The sequence below is a fragment of the Neltuma alba genome, unplaced genomic scaffold (genome assembly GCF_004799145.2).
Source record: "Neltuma alba isolate B1F8T4 unplaced genomic scaffold, ASM479914v2 tig00007209_pilon, whole genome shotgun sequence".
NCBI lineage: Eukaryota > Viridiplantae > Streptophyta > Magnoliopsida > Fabales > Fabaceae > Neltuma > Neltuma alba.
Window position 1 is genome coordinate 47,462 of NW_021634709.1, and position 18,250 is coordinate 65,711.

Below are 18,250 nucleotides of genomic sequence, written 5' to 3' on the forward strand. Positions count from 1 at the left end.
CCAATGGCTGTGACTGATAAGTATTAGTGGCAACAAACTTATCAGCAAAACCAATAATGTTTGTTCTCTTCCTAGTAGATACTTGCATCGATGGCACGATGGTAATCTTAGCTTCTACTGTTCTGCACTTCTACGCTACGTGTGGCCGCGTGTGTGTAACAGGGAGGGAGGAAGTGAATTGACCAAGTGTCGAGTGAATGTGAATATGTGATTACTAGTTAGGGATTTAGGGTTTTGCTTGGACAAGTAAACAGTGGTCAAGCTGAAGCTGTACAAAAAAGATATAAATAAAAAAAAATTTTGGCGCGCTTAAACGGGTTGGGTGCAGCCCTACAGGCCCGGCCCTTTTAATTTTCAGCCTTGTAGGGCTGACCCTTTTAAATCCAAGTCCTTTTTGAAGACCCTAAATTATAAACTCAATCTTTGACTTAAACGGGCTTAAATGATGGGTTCGACCTGTTTTTCCGACTCTAAATTGGTGGGTAGTGGTAGTAGAAGAGGAGAGGAAGTTTGAGTTGTGAGAGAAATAGAAATGAAGGTGTGAAGACAGAGGAAGCCTGAAGCCATAGTGCTAAACTCGGTGCAGAGGGTTCTTCTTTTGCTTATTTGTTTTGCAAATGACACTGTATGAGTCCTCTTTTTTAATTTTACAACATTTAAGCATGGTTCAAAATTTCTCTTCCTATACTCTTTTTTATTTTAAAAAAATTGTCTCAAATTAACAATATATTTGTGGTAAAAAAAATAACAATAACTTATTTGAGGATAGAATGTGAATTTAAAATTTTATAGTATTAAGTAAACAAATAATGTAGAATTAAATAAATAAAGTTGTGTGCTAACAGCCCATCAGAGGTAGTGTTTTAAAAGTGAGACCAAACACAAAATCAAAAAGACGAATGAGTCACAATTTTTATGGTTCAACCGGTCAGACTGCCAATACAACCAGTAATGTCATAAATTTAACAAGAAAATATTATATGTGTATATATAATAATACAATGTAAGAAGTAAAATTTTAAAAAAAATTAAACAACACAGATATACAAAATAAACAAATTACACCAACAAACATATTACATAAACAATTTAGAAGACAGTTTAAATAATAAATAAAAATAATAATCATAAATAAATATTAATGAAAATTGAAAAAATAAAAAAGAAGTTAAAAAGCAAAGCATTTTGCAATCAATTGGTCATTTTTTTAGCCATTTTAAAATATGAGAATTGGTTTCTAGATAGAATAGGCGGCGCTCCTACTCTACGGAATCATTTTTTATATTTAGTTTGTTTTATTTTCTTCTCATGAAAAAAAATTGAGTGGATTAAGACTTTGGGTAAAGAATAGCTTATTTATTGTCAATAGATTTTAATTTTTCAACCAAGTGAAGGAAGGTCGCCGACATTAGTTCGTTCTCTCCTAGCCATGTTCATTAAGCTTCTGTTGTGCTATTATTTTTCTTCTATTGTCGAATCTCTAATTATAATCAGAAAAAAAGAGGTACAATTGTTGATTTGTGATCTTGTTTCCTATTTTCTTTCTCTCATTTCTCTCTATTTTCTTTCTCCCTTCCATCCCAACCATTTGTACTTGCTTTTGCTGCTTCTTTTATTAACAAAAAGCATGAATGATTTGATTTCATAAAAAACCATTACTGTTCCTGGCTCAAAAGCCGATTTTTAGTGGTTCAAAATGGTCAAACTCTTCAAATAGTTGAATTATAAGAAACGAACTGTTAAATTTTTCAACTGCCGGCTGGACTAGTCTAACTATCTAATTTAGTCCAAGTTTTAAATCCATGAATGGTGATGGAAACAAGTGTAGTATCAGATGAAGACTAATTATTGAATGAACTTGTTGTTGCCAACCAGAAGGAATGGTCATTGAAGAGCTTGGTACTATCAAACCTGAGGAGTATGCTATTATTGTACCTTGATCATCTTGGCCTTGCAAATTCAGGCCCATTATGACTACTCTGATACCACATAGTTTTATTTGAGGTTGATTGACTTATTTATTGAATAAATAGATACATAAACCCTCAGTTAATGATATTTGGCCAAGACTTTTAGTGATATAGAATCAAAACATAAAATACAAACATAAAAGATATTTAACACAATCTAAATTAATTTAAATTTGTGGCAGCCTTATTAGAAAAAGCTAAACCTCGACAGGAACATTTCTTATAATGTGCGAGTTTCTCCCTATTATGTATGCACTACACTTCATACTTCCCATTAGCCATAATTTTTATAAATTTTAATATTTTATTAATGTATAATCAAAATCAAAACTTTTGTAGAATTTTAATATTTTTATTGCACACAGTTATATATAATTTTTCATTAGAATTATGAAATCATATTATTAATTAATTATAATTGAATTGGATAGCCATGATCCTAATATTATTTTTAGGAAGAAGATTTTTTTTATTGAATTAGCCTCAAAGATTAGAGTATTGTTATAACTACTTAAAAAAATTGTCTGTTTTAATTTGAAAAATATGGTCGTATTGTATAAATAGGATACGATCGTCAAGTCGCCCGGCCAAAAAAAAATTTTCTAGTAGCTTTCTTTTCAAGTTTTACTTGCCAATGTTATTCTTAGTGAGGAATTCTTAGGTACTCCTAGAGTACCACGTAACCTATATGTTGACCAATGACATGATGCCATGTGAACCAATTTTATCCCATCTGTCAACTGAGATGTTAACTCTCACACTCTCTAATATTTTAATAGATTCATACAGTAATTCTTGCCGTTTTTAATCTCTTATATTCCCTCTCACGTACATCCCTTTCTCAGTACCTATTCGGCAATTCCCCCTCTCTCATTCGGGCACATCACTCAAGACCCCCTCTAGTGCTTCTCTTCCCTCCTTCATACTTGCATTGCAAAAATTTTAAAATGATTTTTTTTCATTCCACAAATTTTGTTTACCTTTATATTTATATAAAAAATATAATAATAATAATTTTATATATTAAAATAATTTAAATGGTTGAATTTGAAGACAAAGTTAATAAAATTTAAAAATTTTCTTAGCCTAGATGAAACATATTAAAAATGATTTATAAATAGGATAGGAGAAATAAAAATTAATGGACTAAAAATATGCTATATAAATTTAAACAACATAACTAAAATGTAAATTTGAAAAATCTAGCCTAACTCAAAAATTTGTTGGGAATTGCAATAATTCAAAAGCTTGCATAAAATTCAAAAGACTGGTAAATTTATATAATTAGAATTATAATTTTGATACATAATTATTTCAAGATTTAAATGATTTTAATATATAAAATTATTATTATATATATTTTATATAATATAAAGGTAAATAAAATTTGTGGAATGAAAAAAAATCATCTTAAAAATTTTGCAATACAAACATGAAGCAAGGAAGAGAAGCGGGGGGTCTTGCTTGATGTGCCTGAATGAGAGAGGGGAAATAGCCGAATAGGTGCTGAGAAGGGGATGTATATAAGAGAGAATATAAGAGATTAAAAAGGGCACGAATTACTATACGAATTTATTAAAATATTAGAGAGTGTGAGAGTTAACATCTCATCTGACAAATAGGATAAAATTATTTACATGGTATCATGTCATTAGTCAGCGTACAGATTACGTGGTACTCTGAGAGTACCTAAGAATTCCTCATTCACGGCCCAATTCCACCGTACCAAACGTGATGTTATAATCCTGCCATCCACAAATAAAAAATGTATTAGTGGAATATGGTCACATGTTTATCAGCCGCAAATTCGGAAACGACAGCGTTTCGGAAGCCGCCGGTTGGCCTCCTCGTGGACGGTGATAAGATGAGTGCCACCGGCCATCGCACGCTTCAAAAGCCTCGTAGCTCTCCTCTCCTAACGCCTTGCTCTCAGCTTCTCCTCATACAACAATGGCTTCAATGGCGTTTTCCAGAACCTTCTGTGCCCTTAAGATTTTCAGCAAAACCAATAACATTCCCCGTATCCAACTCTGCAATAAAAAACCCCACGACAAGCCTCCAGAGCAAATCAAACGCAGGTCAGACTTCTTCTTCTTCTTCAGAAACTATTCCGTTCATCTTTTATGCTCGTAGGTTGAAATTTGTTATGCTTCTCACATTTTTACACAGGGAGCTAATTCTCAAGAGTAGCGAGATAGCCACCATTGGTGCCATTTTCAATTTCAGGTCCACAGCTGTTTTTCATTTCCTCCTAATTTTTTTTTCTTGTTTTAATCTATGGGTTTGGACTTGGTGATTGAAGCGCATGTTAGGAACATTTGGATTATTCTTTTTTTTATTGAAAATGAGGTAATTTTGGCTTGGATTTGTCCTGCATTTCAGTGGGAAAAAACCTGATTACCTTGGAGTTCAGAAAAATCCACCGGCACTGGCTCTGTGTCCGGCAACTAAGAACTGCGTGTCGACATCGGAGAATGTCAGTGATCTTGCGCATTATGCCCCGCCTTGGTAAAGCTTCCTTTCTTCTTCTTCTTCTTCTTCTTCTTATTTGAACTCTGGTTTCTGAGATTGAGTGAATTAGTTTAATTTATTTATCACTGAAGGCCCGAAATGAACTCTGCAATCTGATAAACCTCTGAATGAAACAAACCAGAAAAGATGAACCGTACGGGGTTTGGTGTACAAGGGGCGGCTGGAAGAATAGAGAGCGTGCCCATGTGAATCATGTTGGAATAATTTAACACATTTGGAATTGGAAACGTGAAATTAGTGCGGTGCTATAGTTGGGCTGTGGGGCATTGACTTTGCGAGAGATTCTTTGACTTTGTCATTCATGAATAAACGTGTTCGTTTTCTTATTTTTAGGCCAAATAAACACCATATAAAATATAAAATCTATGTGGAACATGCTATTGATAAATTGTAATTGATTTGTTTTTTTTCTCTCGGTTTTTGTATTTACTTAAAAAATTTTCTTCACCCATGTTATTCAACCTTGTATAATTCTTTTTACCTTTTCAATCTTTTTGACCCCTTTGAACAAGGTTTAAGTACTCGAAAAACAAGTATAACATAAAAATTTGTAAATTGTTATCCTTCCGCTCCATCAACTTACTGGTCATTCCATTGCGCGTTATAGATTGTACCAACTAATCCAAACCATTGGACAATAGTAGATATACATAGTATATTCAAAGATGTAATGAAGACAAAATTTGGGTCTTACATGTAATTGTATATTCCTGACTCTTACAGGAACTATAACGGTGAAGGTAGGAAAAAGCCTGTGAGCAGAGAAGAAGCAATGGAGGAACTGATAGACGTGGTAAGTCTAAATTAAAATTATGACCCCGAATCTTTTGAATAATCAAATTTGTACTATCTCATTCCTCTCTGAAGTAAAGCTTGGTGGCCTCATTTCTGGCTAATTTTGCAGATAGAAACAACTCAACCTGACAGATTTACACCACGAATAGCAGAAAGAAGAGAGGACTATATTCGCGTGGAGTACCAATGCCCAATCTTTGGGGTATGTTAAGAGATTTTTCATAAGATTGTTCAGAGATGTTAGTAACACCATGGCAAAAACCAGACAATCTGATGCATTTATCATTATGTTCTATCAGTTTGTGGATGATGTTGAGTTCTGGTTCCGACCTGGGAAGAACTCAATTGTGGAGTATCGATCTGCATCAAGACTGGGAAACTTTGATTTTGATGCAAACAGAAAGAGAATCAAGGTAATATAAGCAAAGCATAAATCTTTTTTGTGTTATTGCTCTGTTTGCATGCATATTTGGTATGATTGATGAAAGAATCTTGCTGGGTTAATAACAGGCATTGCGACTAGAGTTGGAGAAGAAAGGATGGGCATCTCAAGACACATTATGAGAAAAATCTTGTGCAGAAAATTTAAGCAATCATAGCTGCCATCAAATTTAATTTAGAATTTCGGTTGTTTCTTTTTTCAAAAAAAAATTCATGGCCTTGAATAGTATCTCTTATGCTGGACTGCAAAAGATTAAACAAATCTTTGACAGTGAAAAAATTGTGGTGTGATTCTTTGTCTCTCCTTCCCCCTTACATATGAATTTCTCCCTATTCGGGTATAGTCTGTACAATATGTGGATATTTCAACTCCTGAAGGCTGTACCGTTGGAGAGTCTATATGTTTAATTGACAATATTTAATCAAGTAAACTTTCTAAAATGTTTATTATGAAGTGGTCTGTCAATGATTTTCTGTTTATTATTAAAAAAATCATTAAATGGATAAAAATACTAGTTTAAAATTTACTTCGGAGGGAGAAAAACTTAAGGACTTCAGTTAGTCTTTTTTTCTTGCTCCAGTTAGAACATTTATATTTTTCTTTTCTCGGTGCATGTTTTATCTTTTAGCTAACTCTAAAATTAACGTTTTGAAAAAAATACAGCAAGTACCTAAAGCTTCTCCTTGATAAATATTTTACCGAAATTTTCTCCTTAATAACTATTTAGGAAAGACCCAGTTGTGATTAAATTAATTCTAATTAAACTATTATACTCTAATTTTAACTTATTATTTTTATCAGTTTTCAATCAAATTTTACCGGCTCTATTTTTTACGGGCTCTGCTACGTAGCAGAACTCAATTCACACATCAATCTAGTTGACACAATTTCTTCCGAAAAATCCAACCATGCAATGCTGTAAGAAAATTGATTAAAAAAAACATCATTTAGTTATGTTTTGATTTAAGAAATTGATAATAGCTCCTCATGCCAAATGGTCATGTATTATTTGGTCTCATATCAACATCCATGTTCTCTGGGTTTTCATTTTCAACTACATTAACCACTGGTGGTTCAGTATCCACCGATATCAAGTGGGATCTCTTGTTCAAGTGAATATCAGAATCTACAGCATGAGACATAACTGTGGACGTACCATTGGCAGTGTTCTGCTGGCTACAATGCTTTATAGTCTCCGTTGGTGATCCACAAGAAGCACCATTTCTGGAAGAAGACATCTCACTCCCTGTAGGAGTCAGAGCCCCCTCTCTGTCCAGTGGCAACATGTTACTCACGACAGCCTCATCAACAGAGTACAAACCTGGTGGGATTGGCGAAACACAAATCCTCGATGGGTCGACATCCATATCAGCCGGTAACGTGCCTTGTCCATCACCAATAACCTGATCTCCCGAACCAACATTTAGTAATCCAGGAGCTTCACTTCCTTCTGCAGAACCGTCACCTTCACGAGATGAAGCATCATTTCTTTGTCTCATCCGGCCCAACAATGTTTCTAAACTGGATGTTAGTTGATTGGTGTGATGAATGGTGTGTTTCTCACCAGGAGGATCCATAACATTCTGGCGGCTTTCTGAATCAAGCAGCATATTTAATTGCTTCTGAACAGAAACTGCCAATGACACAGCATGATCACGAATCAAAGAATCATAGGGTGGACAGTGCAGCATGTCTATTAACGCCTGGTGGTACTGAAATAAGCTGATAGATGGAAGAATAGACCTTTTCTTCTGACAAAAACTAATAACTTTTAAGATGTGCTCACAAAGGTTGCCTTCTTGTGCCCAATCACAATTACAAATTCCAAACATAGAACCAGGATTCCAGACAACATGAACTTTATCTTGATCGAGTTGATCAATAACCTTAGCACATCCATCATCCATGACAACATCAGAATCTTGTATCTTCAGTGTTTTGCGCCATGATGTTAAACCGCTTGCCCATTCATTTTTCCAATATCGTGCAAAATCATCTTTTCCCGTATATTCATCAAGCCAAAAATAAGAATGAACTTTGGTACCCAACTTGTCAACTAACCAATCAGCACGCTGATAAACACTGATGTTTTTCTCATTCAACAGTCTAATCTTCAGTTGGTTGTGGTAAAATTCTATCGCTGCACAAGTCTCATGGCTGGCAAGAGGAAGAGTTTTTAGTGCACTGGTCCACCTCCCTGGGTCAGACATACCAAAAACGTCATAATACAATTTAAAATAATATCAAAGTCACATTGTTTTTCTCCTAAAACAAAAATGATTTTATTCATCATTTGACAGCCACTAAATTGGCAGACCAATTATCCCTAACTACCATGTCTGAAAGCACAAAGTAACAGCAAGAGCCACATGAAAGTTTTTTTTCCCGCTTTTTTCAGCCAGAACTGAAAGAGATAATTTAAATTCCAGAATAAAGTTTATGGAGTTAATCCACACTAACACCAGGTAAAGAATTATTATAGTGGAATCACAATTTCAAACTCCAGGTACACAATATTCCAAGGTTATATAGTCAATTTGGAAAACTAATTTTGGGCACTAGCTATCATTATCAGTTATAAAGATTACTCAACAATATTATGGCTACATCTCTGATTATTAGTACAACTTTCTTACTGTCACAAGTTCAAAATCATGGTTGAACAGTAGATATCACATACCAATATTATTAGGATAAACAACATTAGTTCTTCAAGTTTGTTACCATAATAACTTAAAAGTCCTTAGTTTCTATATCTAGTTTTAGAACTTCATGAACAGCCCTTTATAAGTGCAGAGTTTCAAAACAAAAATTCCCATAATTTTGACTGAGGCAAAACTATTCCAAAGTAGGCGAAGACTGTTTTTCCCCTTTCAAAACAAAAGAACATTGGTAAACAAGAAGAACTGTTCAAAGGGAATGATATTCTGTTAGCCAGATAAAATCATCAACCTATTCTGGGATACCAGGTAGCCTTAAAATAATCCATAAAATCTGATTCATCAACAAAATCTTCAATAAAATCTTCAAAGAGGACCACTGTTCCCTGGCCCCGGCATATTTTGTCCACTATTTGTCCAAGGCGTCTTGATATTTCAGCTTGCATCCCAGTATCCAAACACTTCTTCATAATGTTTTTATGCAATGCATGACGAATCCTCCAGAAGCTTACCAATACTGAACACTGAAAAACATCCCTGAGAAACATATAGGAAAGGTTGATACTCAAAACTCGGATTTTGATCAGGAGGGGGAAAAAAAACACCTTTTAATGAAAAGTATTCAAATCCACACAGCTTCATGTTTGAATTAATCATCAGCAGTCAGCACTAACATACACACAAATCTATATCACCTGGAACACGTCTCATGACTAGGACCAGAGGACTCAGTCATAGTTACAGTTCATTTCACCCATTTTCTAGTCCTAGTAACCTATACATATAAGTTTAATTCTTATTCTTGGAACTTAAAAAATGAAAATGAAAAGGATCAATTTTTGATTCAAAGAGAAAAAAGAACACATAAAGCACTGATCCCATGATTGGCAACAGTGAAAACAGATGCATCTACACCTGTTACCCGATGATAAAAGTCAAATATAGCTGCAGAGTCACCAGCTTTTGCAGTGCATTCCAAAGCACCCAAAATTTATAAGCAGGTATCAATCATCAATAAATGTCTTCTCTCCTTTGCAAAATGTCAAACAGAAACTAGAATTTATTATTCTACTATTTGGAAGTTTTAATCTGCATATTAGAAGAAAATTTTGAAAAAAAAAAAAAAAAACATATATAAGCACAGCCAACCTGATCGCAAGGATATCACATAGAGGATCATCTACTATAAAGCCAGCCAACCTCCACGTAGGATCTTTAGTATGGACCCTATTATAAAGGGCTCTCATCCATCTATGTGAATCCAAACTTGAAAATCTTGGCATTATTATCCAAGCCACTGGTATGGCCTTCTTGTCAGAGTTGAATACTAGAAGACTGTGAATGGGGTACTGGATGCATTTGTAAATGCGCTTCCAGTTAGTTTCAGTAAGACTAATAATCTATGATAAAATGTTTTAAGATTTTCATTACTTCAAATCAAGGAACAGAAGTCAACAAACCTTCAATTTGTTGGTACCAAATTTTGAATCTGAGACAAGGAGACTACGGTTTCCAAATCTAATCATTTGTTGCAACTGCCACTCAGTTTGAATGCCTAAAGTGAAAGGGTCTGAATCAGAGAAATCTTCATAAAAGAATACATGACTCTGGTGGCTTTCAACCCACATGCTGATACTGACAGCATCATCAGGATCAAGTTCATATGTAGACCGACGTATTGCCCGCTCTTGCCGTCGAACATAACGATGGGTTAAAAGGTCATCACGGTTAGATGGACCGCCTTGTCTCTCCACTGTTTCATTATGCCTCTGCATAATGGTCTCCACAGAGACACCAACATATAGAAGAGATAACACACGAAGTCTAAGATCTTCTGAGATGTACGGAGCAAACATAGCACGTGTTCCAGCAGCCATCTTGTCCTGAGGACCATGGCATGGCAACCCCTTTTTATCCACATGCTTATCATCATTAAAAATGATAAGGGCAACTGATGGTTCAGCTATCAGGCGTTTCACAATAAAGTGACATGTGCATCCCCTTTTGGTATTTGGTCGACCAGCATTTTTTTTCTTTGGAACATAAGTACTCCGACTGGGCCGTACAATGCCACCCTTCCTGTGGTCATCGGGACCAAAGGAACACCAATACCTACACACCAATAATAAGATCAATTTCTAAACATTTAGGATAGTAGAAGTTGGAGTATCGACTAAGAGTTGTTGAACAAATAATTTTGCAACGTACAGAATATATTCTAGTATGCCGTCAACCTTTGGCTTGTAAGACATTGATGCAGGCCTCCTACGTCTGGCTTCAACATGAAATCGTGTGGGACAATCTTTGTTGGAGGATTCACCCCGAACAAAATCATCAACTCTAGCAAATGGGATTAAAGCTACTCTGTCTAATTTGTCATGCCAACCTTCAACTTTTGACCATACTAGATCAACAGAAGAAAACTCCAGTGTAGGAGGATTTTGTACAGGAAGAGAAAGAATTGCATCCCATCTAGCCATCTTTTATTGAAGCTAAAGAAAATTCACCTGCATAGGGATAATTAAAATAAAAGGTATTACTAAATCGACTTACATGGTCCAATAGCCAAAAGAATCATAATCAGCATAAATGAAATGTTCCTAACATCTCCCAACATGCATGGCGCCAAAATCAAAATTTAAAAAGTATCAATGAAAGAACGATGGCCAAGATTCTTTTAATATCAATGAAAGAACGATAGCCAAGATTCTTTTAATGATTAACTAGCATGTGCTTCCTGCACAATGCAGGGGAAGTTCGTGAATTTGAAGTAGTTTCATCTTAAACTTAATTAATAAAACAAATTCATAGCTTTCACAACAAACAAATATTTTAAAAACAAAAACATTTCGTGAATTCATGATAGCATGTCAATAATATCTCATTATATGTTTTTTATGTGATATGTTAAAAGTTCATGACACGCGTAAATCCTAAATACCTTCATAAAATATTTGTTCTCTATGCACACACAGAGAGATTAATTTTTCACTCAAGATCAATTGAAATCACCTAAACTTACCCTTCATTGTATCTAGACATGATTTGATCCTTAAAACAATAAGTATTATTGTCAAATTTATGAAATGAATATCATCAACCGAATCAACATCCTATCATTTTGTTACTGTGATGTCAGAATTTCAATATATTACTTCTTCGTAAAAGCATGACATGCCCTCATTTTTCGACCAAATATATGTCCTCAATAGGACAAAATTTGCCGATCAAATTAAGTTAAAATATAGAACTAAGATGATTCAACATTTCATTTAAGCCTTGTGATCAAAATGAACCAAAAGACAGGCAGAAAAATCATCTAAAAATCTCGTTAAATAAAACTTCAATTGACCACGGAACAAAATGCAACTTTAATTACCACAAAACAAAGTTGGCATTTCTCGACCAATCACTTCCAAATAATGAGCAAAATCCATCTCTAGGATAACTGTCCTAGTGCAGGCAAAAACGAAAGGAAATAAACATTTCAGAGGGGAAAACGAAATTGGCTCCTTGAGCTGAACCCTATTACTCTTCCAGTTCCTTAAAAATGACCATGTAATTGTTCTCTGGGCTTTATGCCGAGCCTTCGCCATTGTCAATACTCTTTTTGTCCAGAAAAATACCTAATGATCAAACTTGTCATACCCTTTTCATCTCGACTTCTCAAAGATAAGAGCTGAGCCTACTACGAATTTATGAGAAGAGGAGATTCTGACTATGAGAGCATGATTTGTTAAGTTGAAGCTTTACATCAACCCACAATTGCAGGAATTCGAAAATAATGAAGGTAACATTGTTATTGTTTATGTAGTTTCTTCTATGCTTAAAGGGATAATGCAAAATTATGAGTCATAGCATTGATATGATTTTTTTTTTTTTTTTTCAGTGACAGTATTCTATTAAATTAAATACATAGTTTTTAACTCCAAGCATTCATATGGATTAAATATACACATTCTTTGATTCATAATATGGCACAACAACACGCTCTTAGTTTCCATGGTTTCAATGGCATATACTCCTGTACAATCATGCCAGCTAGCAAGCACACCTAAAGCATGCTTATAATTAGAGTACCCAATACCCTCCCTTTATTTGCGTGTGTTTTTCAGAAATTGCTGCCTCCACCTTCACATAAGCCATAAATTAAAGATAAAGTTTACTAATGAACCACATCAAAAAACACCAAAACAGCAATATACAACACTTAACCCAGACATCCCAAAACTTTTTAAAGATACATAACATTATTGAGCTTCAATCAATAAAACTAAAATATGGTTTTTATATATCAGCAAATTTGAGATTTCCTATTGAAAGGCAGGAGAGATTATGAAACCTACCCGCGACCTTCAATTCTACAAATTATTCTCATGAATTATGAAGTTTACATTGAATTGGATGTTGCTTGTTTTAAAGTTATGTTCAGGTTTTCATCTTCAGATACCTATCTGTTTTGTGCAACTCCAATAGTGACAAGTCATACTAAGCTTTTCATTTCGAATTATTAGCATTTTCAGGGAAATCGTATACTAATGGATACAGTAAATTATAATTAACCTGCCTGCCATTACACCAAATTTTTAAGATGCTAGTTTTATTTTCTTCCTCAGTATCATCACCATATTTTTCTTGATTTTCTTGACACGGCATCCTTTCAACCAGATCCAATCTCCCTAAATACTTATGACGAGCCACAATGAATCATTGGGTTGTTTCAAAGGGTATATTCTCTTGCTCTCTTCATCTACATTGCCCCAGACAATCTTTTGAGCTTAGTTTTAACTCCAATTTGGTTCAGATATTTAATATATAGTGTCTGACAAGTCCCATTCTATGATAGCATACTTTCTGCTAGCTTTTTAAATCTGAAAAGTAAACCAATGCATGAGAAGCCAACTTAACTAAACTTTACACTACAAACTCATTAAATGAAGCACTGCTAAAAGAAAAAAAGAAAAAAGAATTGGTAGGTGAAAACAATATACACACACAACATTCAAATTCCAAATGCACAGCACGGAAACACTAAAGAAAGAAGAATTCCGCGTTACTCCCAACATCACAACAAATCAATAAGAAAGAAGAATCAAAGCTCCTTAACCCAGCCAAGCACATGGATGTAGCATAAAGGGAGAAAAATCTTGACCTTATCACACACCTGAGGAGAAGGAAAAGCGGCGACGGAGAAGAGGGGAAGGAAGAAGACACTGAACCAAAGAAAGGACCGAATCACACAAAAGATCGCCTAAGCTTCTTCAACAGGCACTGGCGACGCCGACGATGAACAAAAGAAGAGGAAGAAGACTGTGGCTTCAACAGGTCAGGAGAGAAGGTGGCTGACGAAAGTGTGAGAGATTTTAGGGAGAGTGAAAAAGATTTTAAAAAAAAACGGAAGAATTAACCCAAAAGACCAGAAAAATATTTAGTAAGAAGGGCTATAAAAATTAGAATTATTTAAAAGAACTAAGTGTTTAAGTACAGATTTTAAGGTGCCAAATTACCCTTATCACTTTATTCGTTGGATTCTTCTAATTTTGTTTACATTGAAGGACTTAAAAAAACGAGTAAAATACATCAACATTCTTTCTAATTAAATTACAAATATCTCTTTTTTATTTTGAAAATCTACATAAATATTCTTAAAATCAAAATATATATTGTACAAGCCTTTCTTCTAGTTCTAAGATTTATCTTTTATCTATAACCATTAAATCATAGTGTTAACTTATTATTTGGACCAAAATAGCCTTCCTTAACACAAATACTATTTAATAATTACTACCTCCGGCCCTAATTATAAGAGCCAGTTGACTAATTTGAGGAGATTAAGGAAGTAAGTTGAGTTAGTTATTTGTTTTAAATAGGTGTTTTCTTTCTTAAAATATCCTTACTAATCAAGTGTATTAACTAGAACTATCATTATTAGAAGGGTTACTTTGAAAAAAAAAGTATAAATATGAGAGACAAAGTGGATTGGGGTCTTATATTTAGGATCAAAATAAAAATCAAACAGGTCTTATATTAAGGACCAGAGGTAGTACATTTAATCACATATAACATATCTTTATTCAAAATTAAAAATACATATTCTAATATTTTTGTTATGCAATTAAATCAGTTACCATATTATAAGTTTAATTAATTTTATAAAAATAAAATTTTATTTTGTAGTAATTTAAATGTTTAATTTCATTTATTTATTAAAATTTTTTTGTGAAAATATTTTAAATATATGTGTTCGCTGAAAATATTTTCAATTGTGTGTGTATATATATATGTATTTTTAATTAAATTATAAAGGGTTAATTAATCCACAAGTCTTTATAGTTTCAACGAATTTTGAATCAGGTCTCTATAGTTTTTTTTTCTTTTTATCAAGTCCTTATACTTTTATCTTTTTTTAATTAGGTTCTTATATTTATTTTTCTTTTAATTAAGTCCTTATAATTTCACTAAATTTTTAATCAGGTCCATGTAGTTTTAATTTTTATTTATTAATTAAATATAAGCTTAATTAAATAGATTAATACTAAAATATAAAATATTAATAATTAAATTAAATTAATAATTATGTAATAAAAAAGTAATAGAATTAATTAATTCAGGAAAATTTTTTAGAACAATTAATTTTTTTGCTGAAAAAATTAAAATCATTATAATAATTCAATATCTTTAGAATATTATTGTTTATAAACTAATATTAAATAATATATACTATTTTATGTTTATATAATAGTACTATTAGAATTTATAAAATAAAGAATAAAAAATTCAGGGACTTAATTAAAAATAAGGTGAACTTATAAGGACTTGATAAAAAGAAAAATAAATACAAGGACCTAATTAAAAATAGGTAAAAGGATAAGGACCTGATAAAAAGAAAAAAAAACTATAAGGACCTGATTCAAAATTAGTTGAAATTATAAGAAGCTGCGGATTAATTATCCCAATTATAAATTTACATATATTTTTAATTAAATTAAATCAATTGCTAATGGAAAACAGAAAAACTCACTAACTGTCAATTTTTGAAATATCTTATGAGAGAATATAGGAGGATTCGTTGTGGGCAATTTTGTGTTTCTAAAATTATATTTTAATATATGGTCTTTTAAAATAATTCTAATTTTTATGATCCTCTGCGCTAAATATTTTCCTCTACAAGTCCTTTGTTCTAATTTTCCAAAAAAAAATGATATCTTGCTGGTCTGTGCAGGACTAATTATTCCTAATAGCCTCTGATCTGATCCGATGACTTAGGAGGTGCTTGGATGGAATGAAAATCATGATTTTTTTTTGTTGGAATGAAAACCATAGTTTTAAAAGTATTTTTACAGTGTACGAAGTAAATATGTGGAAGAGTTTACTTTATTTTATGAAAAAACACTTTTTGGGTGCTTCCAAACACTCCCTTAGTCAGGTTCGGTGAGTCTAATTGCCTCATCTGGTTGTTTTAGACTTGATCGGACTGGGTCAAACCGGGTCTATTTACACAACTGCCAGTATATTCTAAGTAGGCACCAAGTAACTTGTGAACCTTTTTTTTTTTGGGGCAGAAGTAACTTGTGAACTTTATTTTACATTATTCTTATCCAAAAGAATGGTCAACTTTTGAAGAAAGTCAGCCTGGTTCTTTTTAAGGAGAATTACAATCAAGTTTCACAGAAAAAAAATAATTACCAAAAAGTCTTAACAACAACGTCAACAGCTTATTATGACAAGTCTTATAGTGAGAATGACAACCTCTAGGACTTGTTTTTAATTATTTTTCTTACTTGGGATCTAATTATAATTCTCTCTCTCTCTGTTTTTTTTTTCAACGTGAATGCAGCCTAAAAGTGACAAAGTGATTAGCTGCTGGCAGAAATTAAAGTTTGGTCTGACGCATGCTGCAAATTTTTGGGCAAAGCATCTCTCCATAGATCAGAAGGGAGAAGCAAAAGTTTGGACATAGCAGGAACAAAAAGAAGAATGGAGCAAGATTGAGAACCATTTCAAGAATCTAAATCTAAAATGAAATGAAGAATGGAGTAAATGGAAGATCTTTATGTATGTGTACGTCACACAGTAGAGAGGTTTGATAAACAGAAGAACAGCATATGCATCTAGAAACAAACACAACGGAATTTGTGAAACCTTTGGGTGCTTATAAGATTCAAAAAAAATGTCACAGTCTTCTCTATCAACATTTGTATGCATGGATTATCCTCTGCTGTTGGAAATTTACACTCCTTTGGTCGGTGGTTTTCTCGGTGATTCTTATCTGGGTCGGTTCCTCGCTGTTGGCTTAGGTTCTGTCTTCACTTTCCTGGCATTATTCCCTTTTACCTTCTTTTTCACTTTAAGGAAAAAGCAAACTTCCAGTTTACAAGGGTATCTTGCTCTTTCGCTTTCTAATTATTGCAATGCATAGTAAGGAAGTGATGAATCTTGCTAAATATATAGCAGATTAGCAGATTGATTTGACTACTGCAAAATGAATATCGATTAATTATCACAATACACTATTAATACTTTATTAATTTGTTGACCGTAGAGATATTTTGACCGAGTCTATCATATTTGAAGGATCTCAGTTTGTACTAGTAACTTCAACGAGTCAATTTTCTAACGATAAACAATCTGTGAAACTCCACTCTAAGGTCCTGTTTGTCAGTTGGAAAGATTAGGAATGAAATGAGCTGGGATGATAGAGAATAAAATAGACTAAAATGATACTACCTCTGGTCCTAAATATAAGAGCTAGTTGACTAATTTGAGCAGATTAAGGAAATAAGTTAAGTTAGTTGTTTATAATAAATATGTGTTATTTTTCTTAAAATATCCTTGTTAATCAAGTTTATTGATTAGAACTACTATTATTTGAAGGATTATCTTGAAAAAAAAAAAATATGAGAGACAAAGTAGATTGGGGCCCTATATTTAGAACCAAAATAAAAGTCAAATGACATCTTTTATTTTGTACCAAAATAAAGATCAAACAAAGTCTTATATTAAAAACCAGAAGCAGTAATAACCATACATAACTTTTCATGGGAGAAGGACAATGAAGTGATGGAGAAGTGGGAATGATGATTCACTGATTACTACAGGAAAGACCCAAGCTTATGGTTCACCAAGTGTTACATTAGAATGAAATCTTAAAAAGTATGCTTATATTGGGATACATGATGATTATTATGGGACAGATTGTTCCCAGAATCCTAAAGAGTTGAAGATATCATCATAAGGAAGGCTCAGATGATAAACTCAGGGGATGTCAAAACTCCTATTTATTAGACTTTAGAGAATTAAGTAGATATTAGGCTTGTCTTTCTATCAAAATAGCTTTGGCCATTTCAATAGGACTTACCTTCAGATTATATATCTTTAATTCATTCTTCAACTAGTCAACATGGGAATCTATGTATTTTAATACCATTCTTCATGAATCAATGTGCAACATTAGGTGACACCTTTATTTGTACAGGTTTCTGAATAAGGCTTGCTTGATTAAAGATCCAGAAAAAGATATAGCCCCAGATGGTTCAGCCATAAATCCATGGAGTCTCTGCACTGCACGGGAAGTGGAAGAACTAAAAGCTATCATGAAAGTGATTCCACTGTGGTCTACTCGGATACTGATGTCGGTTAATGCTATCCAAGGCTCATTTCCGTTGCACCAAGCCAAATCCTTGAACAGACATATCACATCAAGCTTTGAAATTCGAGCAGGCCTCATTAACTGTAATCATGATATTTACAATATTTTTGTGGATGGGTATCTACCTCCTTCCTCTAGCATCAAAGATCAGAGGCAAACCAGTTAGGAGTGGTGCAAAAAAAGGAATGGGAATTGCAGCATT

The 18,250-nt window shown here is 33.3% G+C and overlaps 2 protein-coding genes across 4 annotated transcripts; one reads left to right on the forward strand and one right to left on the reverse strand.

Annotated features, from left to right (window-relative positions):
• Positions 1 to 3,903: 3,903 nt before the first annotated feature.
• On the forward strand, positions 3,904 to 6,018 carry LOC114752005 (uncharacterized). Its single transcript, XM_028940724.1, has 7 exons — positions 3,904 to 4,048; positions 4,140 to 4,196; positions 4,353 to 4,478; positions 5,226 to 5,295; positions 5,407 to 5,499; positions 5,597 to 5,710; positions 5,808 to 6,018. Exons 1-7 carry the CDS (start codon positions 3,921 to 3,923, stop codon positions 5,859 to 5,861), a joined length of 642 nt encoding a protein of 213 aa, XP_028796557.1. The 5' UTR covers positions 3,904 to 3,920; the 3' UTR covers positions 5,862 to 6,018.
• Positions 6,019 to 6,701: 683 nt separating this feature from the next.
• Positions 6,702 to 13,733, reverse strand: LOC114751992 (uncharacterized). 3 transcript variants are annotated; one of them, XM_028940705.1, is made up of 6 exons: positions 13,564 to 13,733; positions 10,608 to 10,906; positions 9,860 to 10,511; positions 9,549 to 9,748; positions 8,692 to 8,936; positions 6,702 to 7,936 (listed from the first exon to the last, which is right to left on the reverse strand). In XM_028940705.1, exons 2-6 carry the CDS (start codon positions 10,877 to 10,879, stop codon positions 6,738 to 6,740), a joined length of 2,568 nt encoding a protein of 855 aa, XP_028796538.1. In that variant the 5' UTR covers positions 10,880 to 10,906; positions 13,564 to 13,733; the 3' UTR covers positions 6,702 to 6,737. The 3 variants fall into 3 exon arrangements, with proteins under 3 accessions (XP_028796538.1, XP_028796537.1, XP_028796539.1); XM_028940704.1 differs by having other exon boundaries at positions 13,552 to 13,733; XM_028940706.1 differs by lacking the exon at positions 13,564 to 13,733 and having other exon boundaries at positions 10,634 to 10,873.
• Between the last annotated feature and the right edge of the window lie 4,517 nt (positions 13,734 to 18,250).

Excerpts from the sequence above, each read along its gene's own strand:
- LOC114752005 (XM_028940724.1), top strand. The coding sequence starts at position 3,921 with ATGGCTTCAATGGCGTTTTCCAGAACCTTCTGTGCCCTTAAGATTTTC. Across the intron at positions 4,479-5,225 it reads GCGCATTATGCCCCGCCTTG|GAACTATAACGGTGAAGGTA; the intron begins GTAAAGCTTCCT and ends TGACTCTTACAG. Across the intron at positions 5,296-5,406 it reads TGGAGGAACTGATAGACGTG|ATAGAAACAACTCAACCTGA; the intron begins GTAAGTCTAAAT and ends CTAATTTTGCAG.
- LOC114751992 (XM_028940705.1), bottom strand. The coding sequence starts at position 10,879 with ATGGCTAGATGGGATGCAATTCTTTCTCTTCCTGTACAAAATCCTCCT. Across the intron at positions 10,512-10,607 it reads GGCATACTAGAATATATTCT|GTATTGGTGTTCCTTTGGTC; the intron begins GTACGTTGCAAA and ends ATTGGTGTGTAG. Across the intron at positions 7,937-8,691 it reads TACCTGGTATCCCAGAATAG|GGAGGTGGACCAGTGCACTA; the intron begins GTTGATGATTTT and ends TGTCTGACCCAG.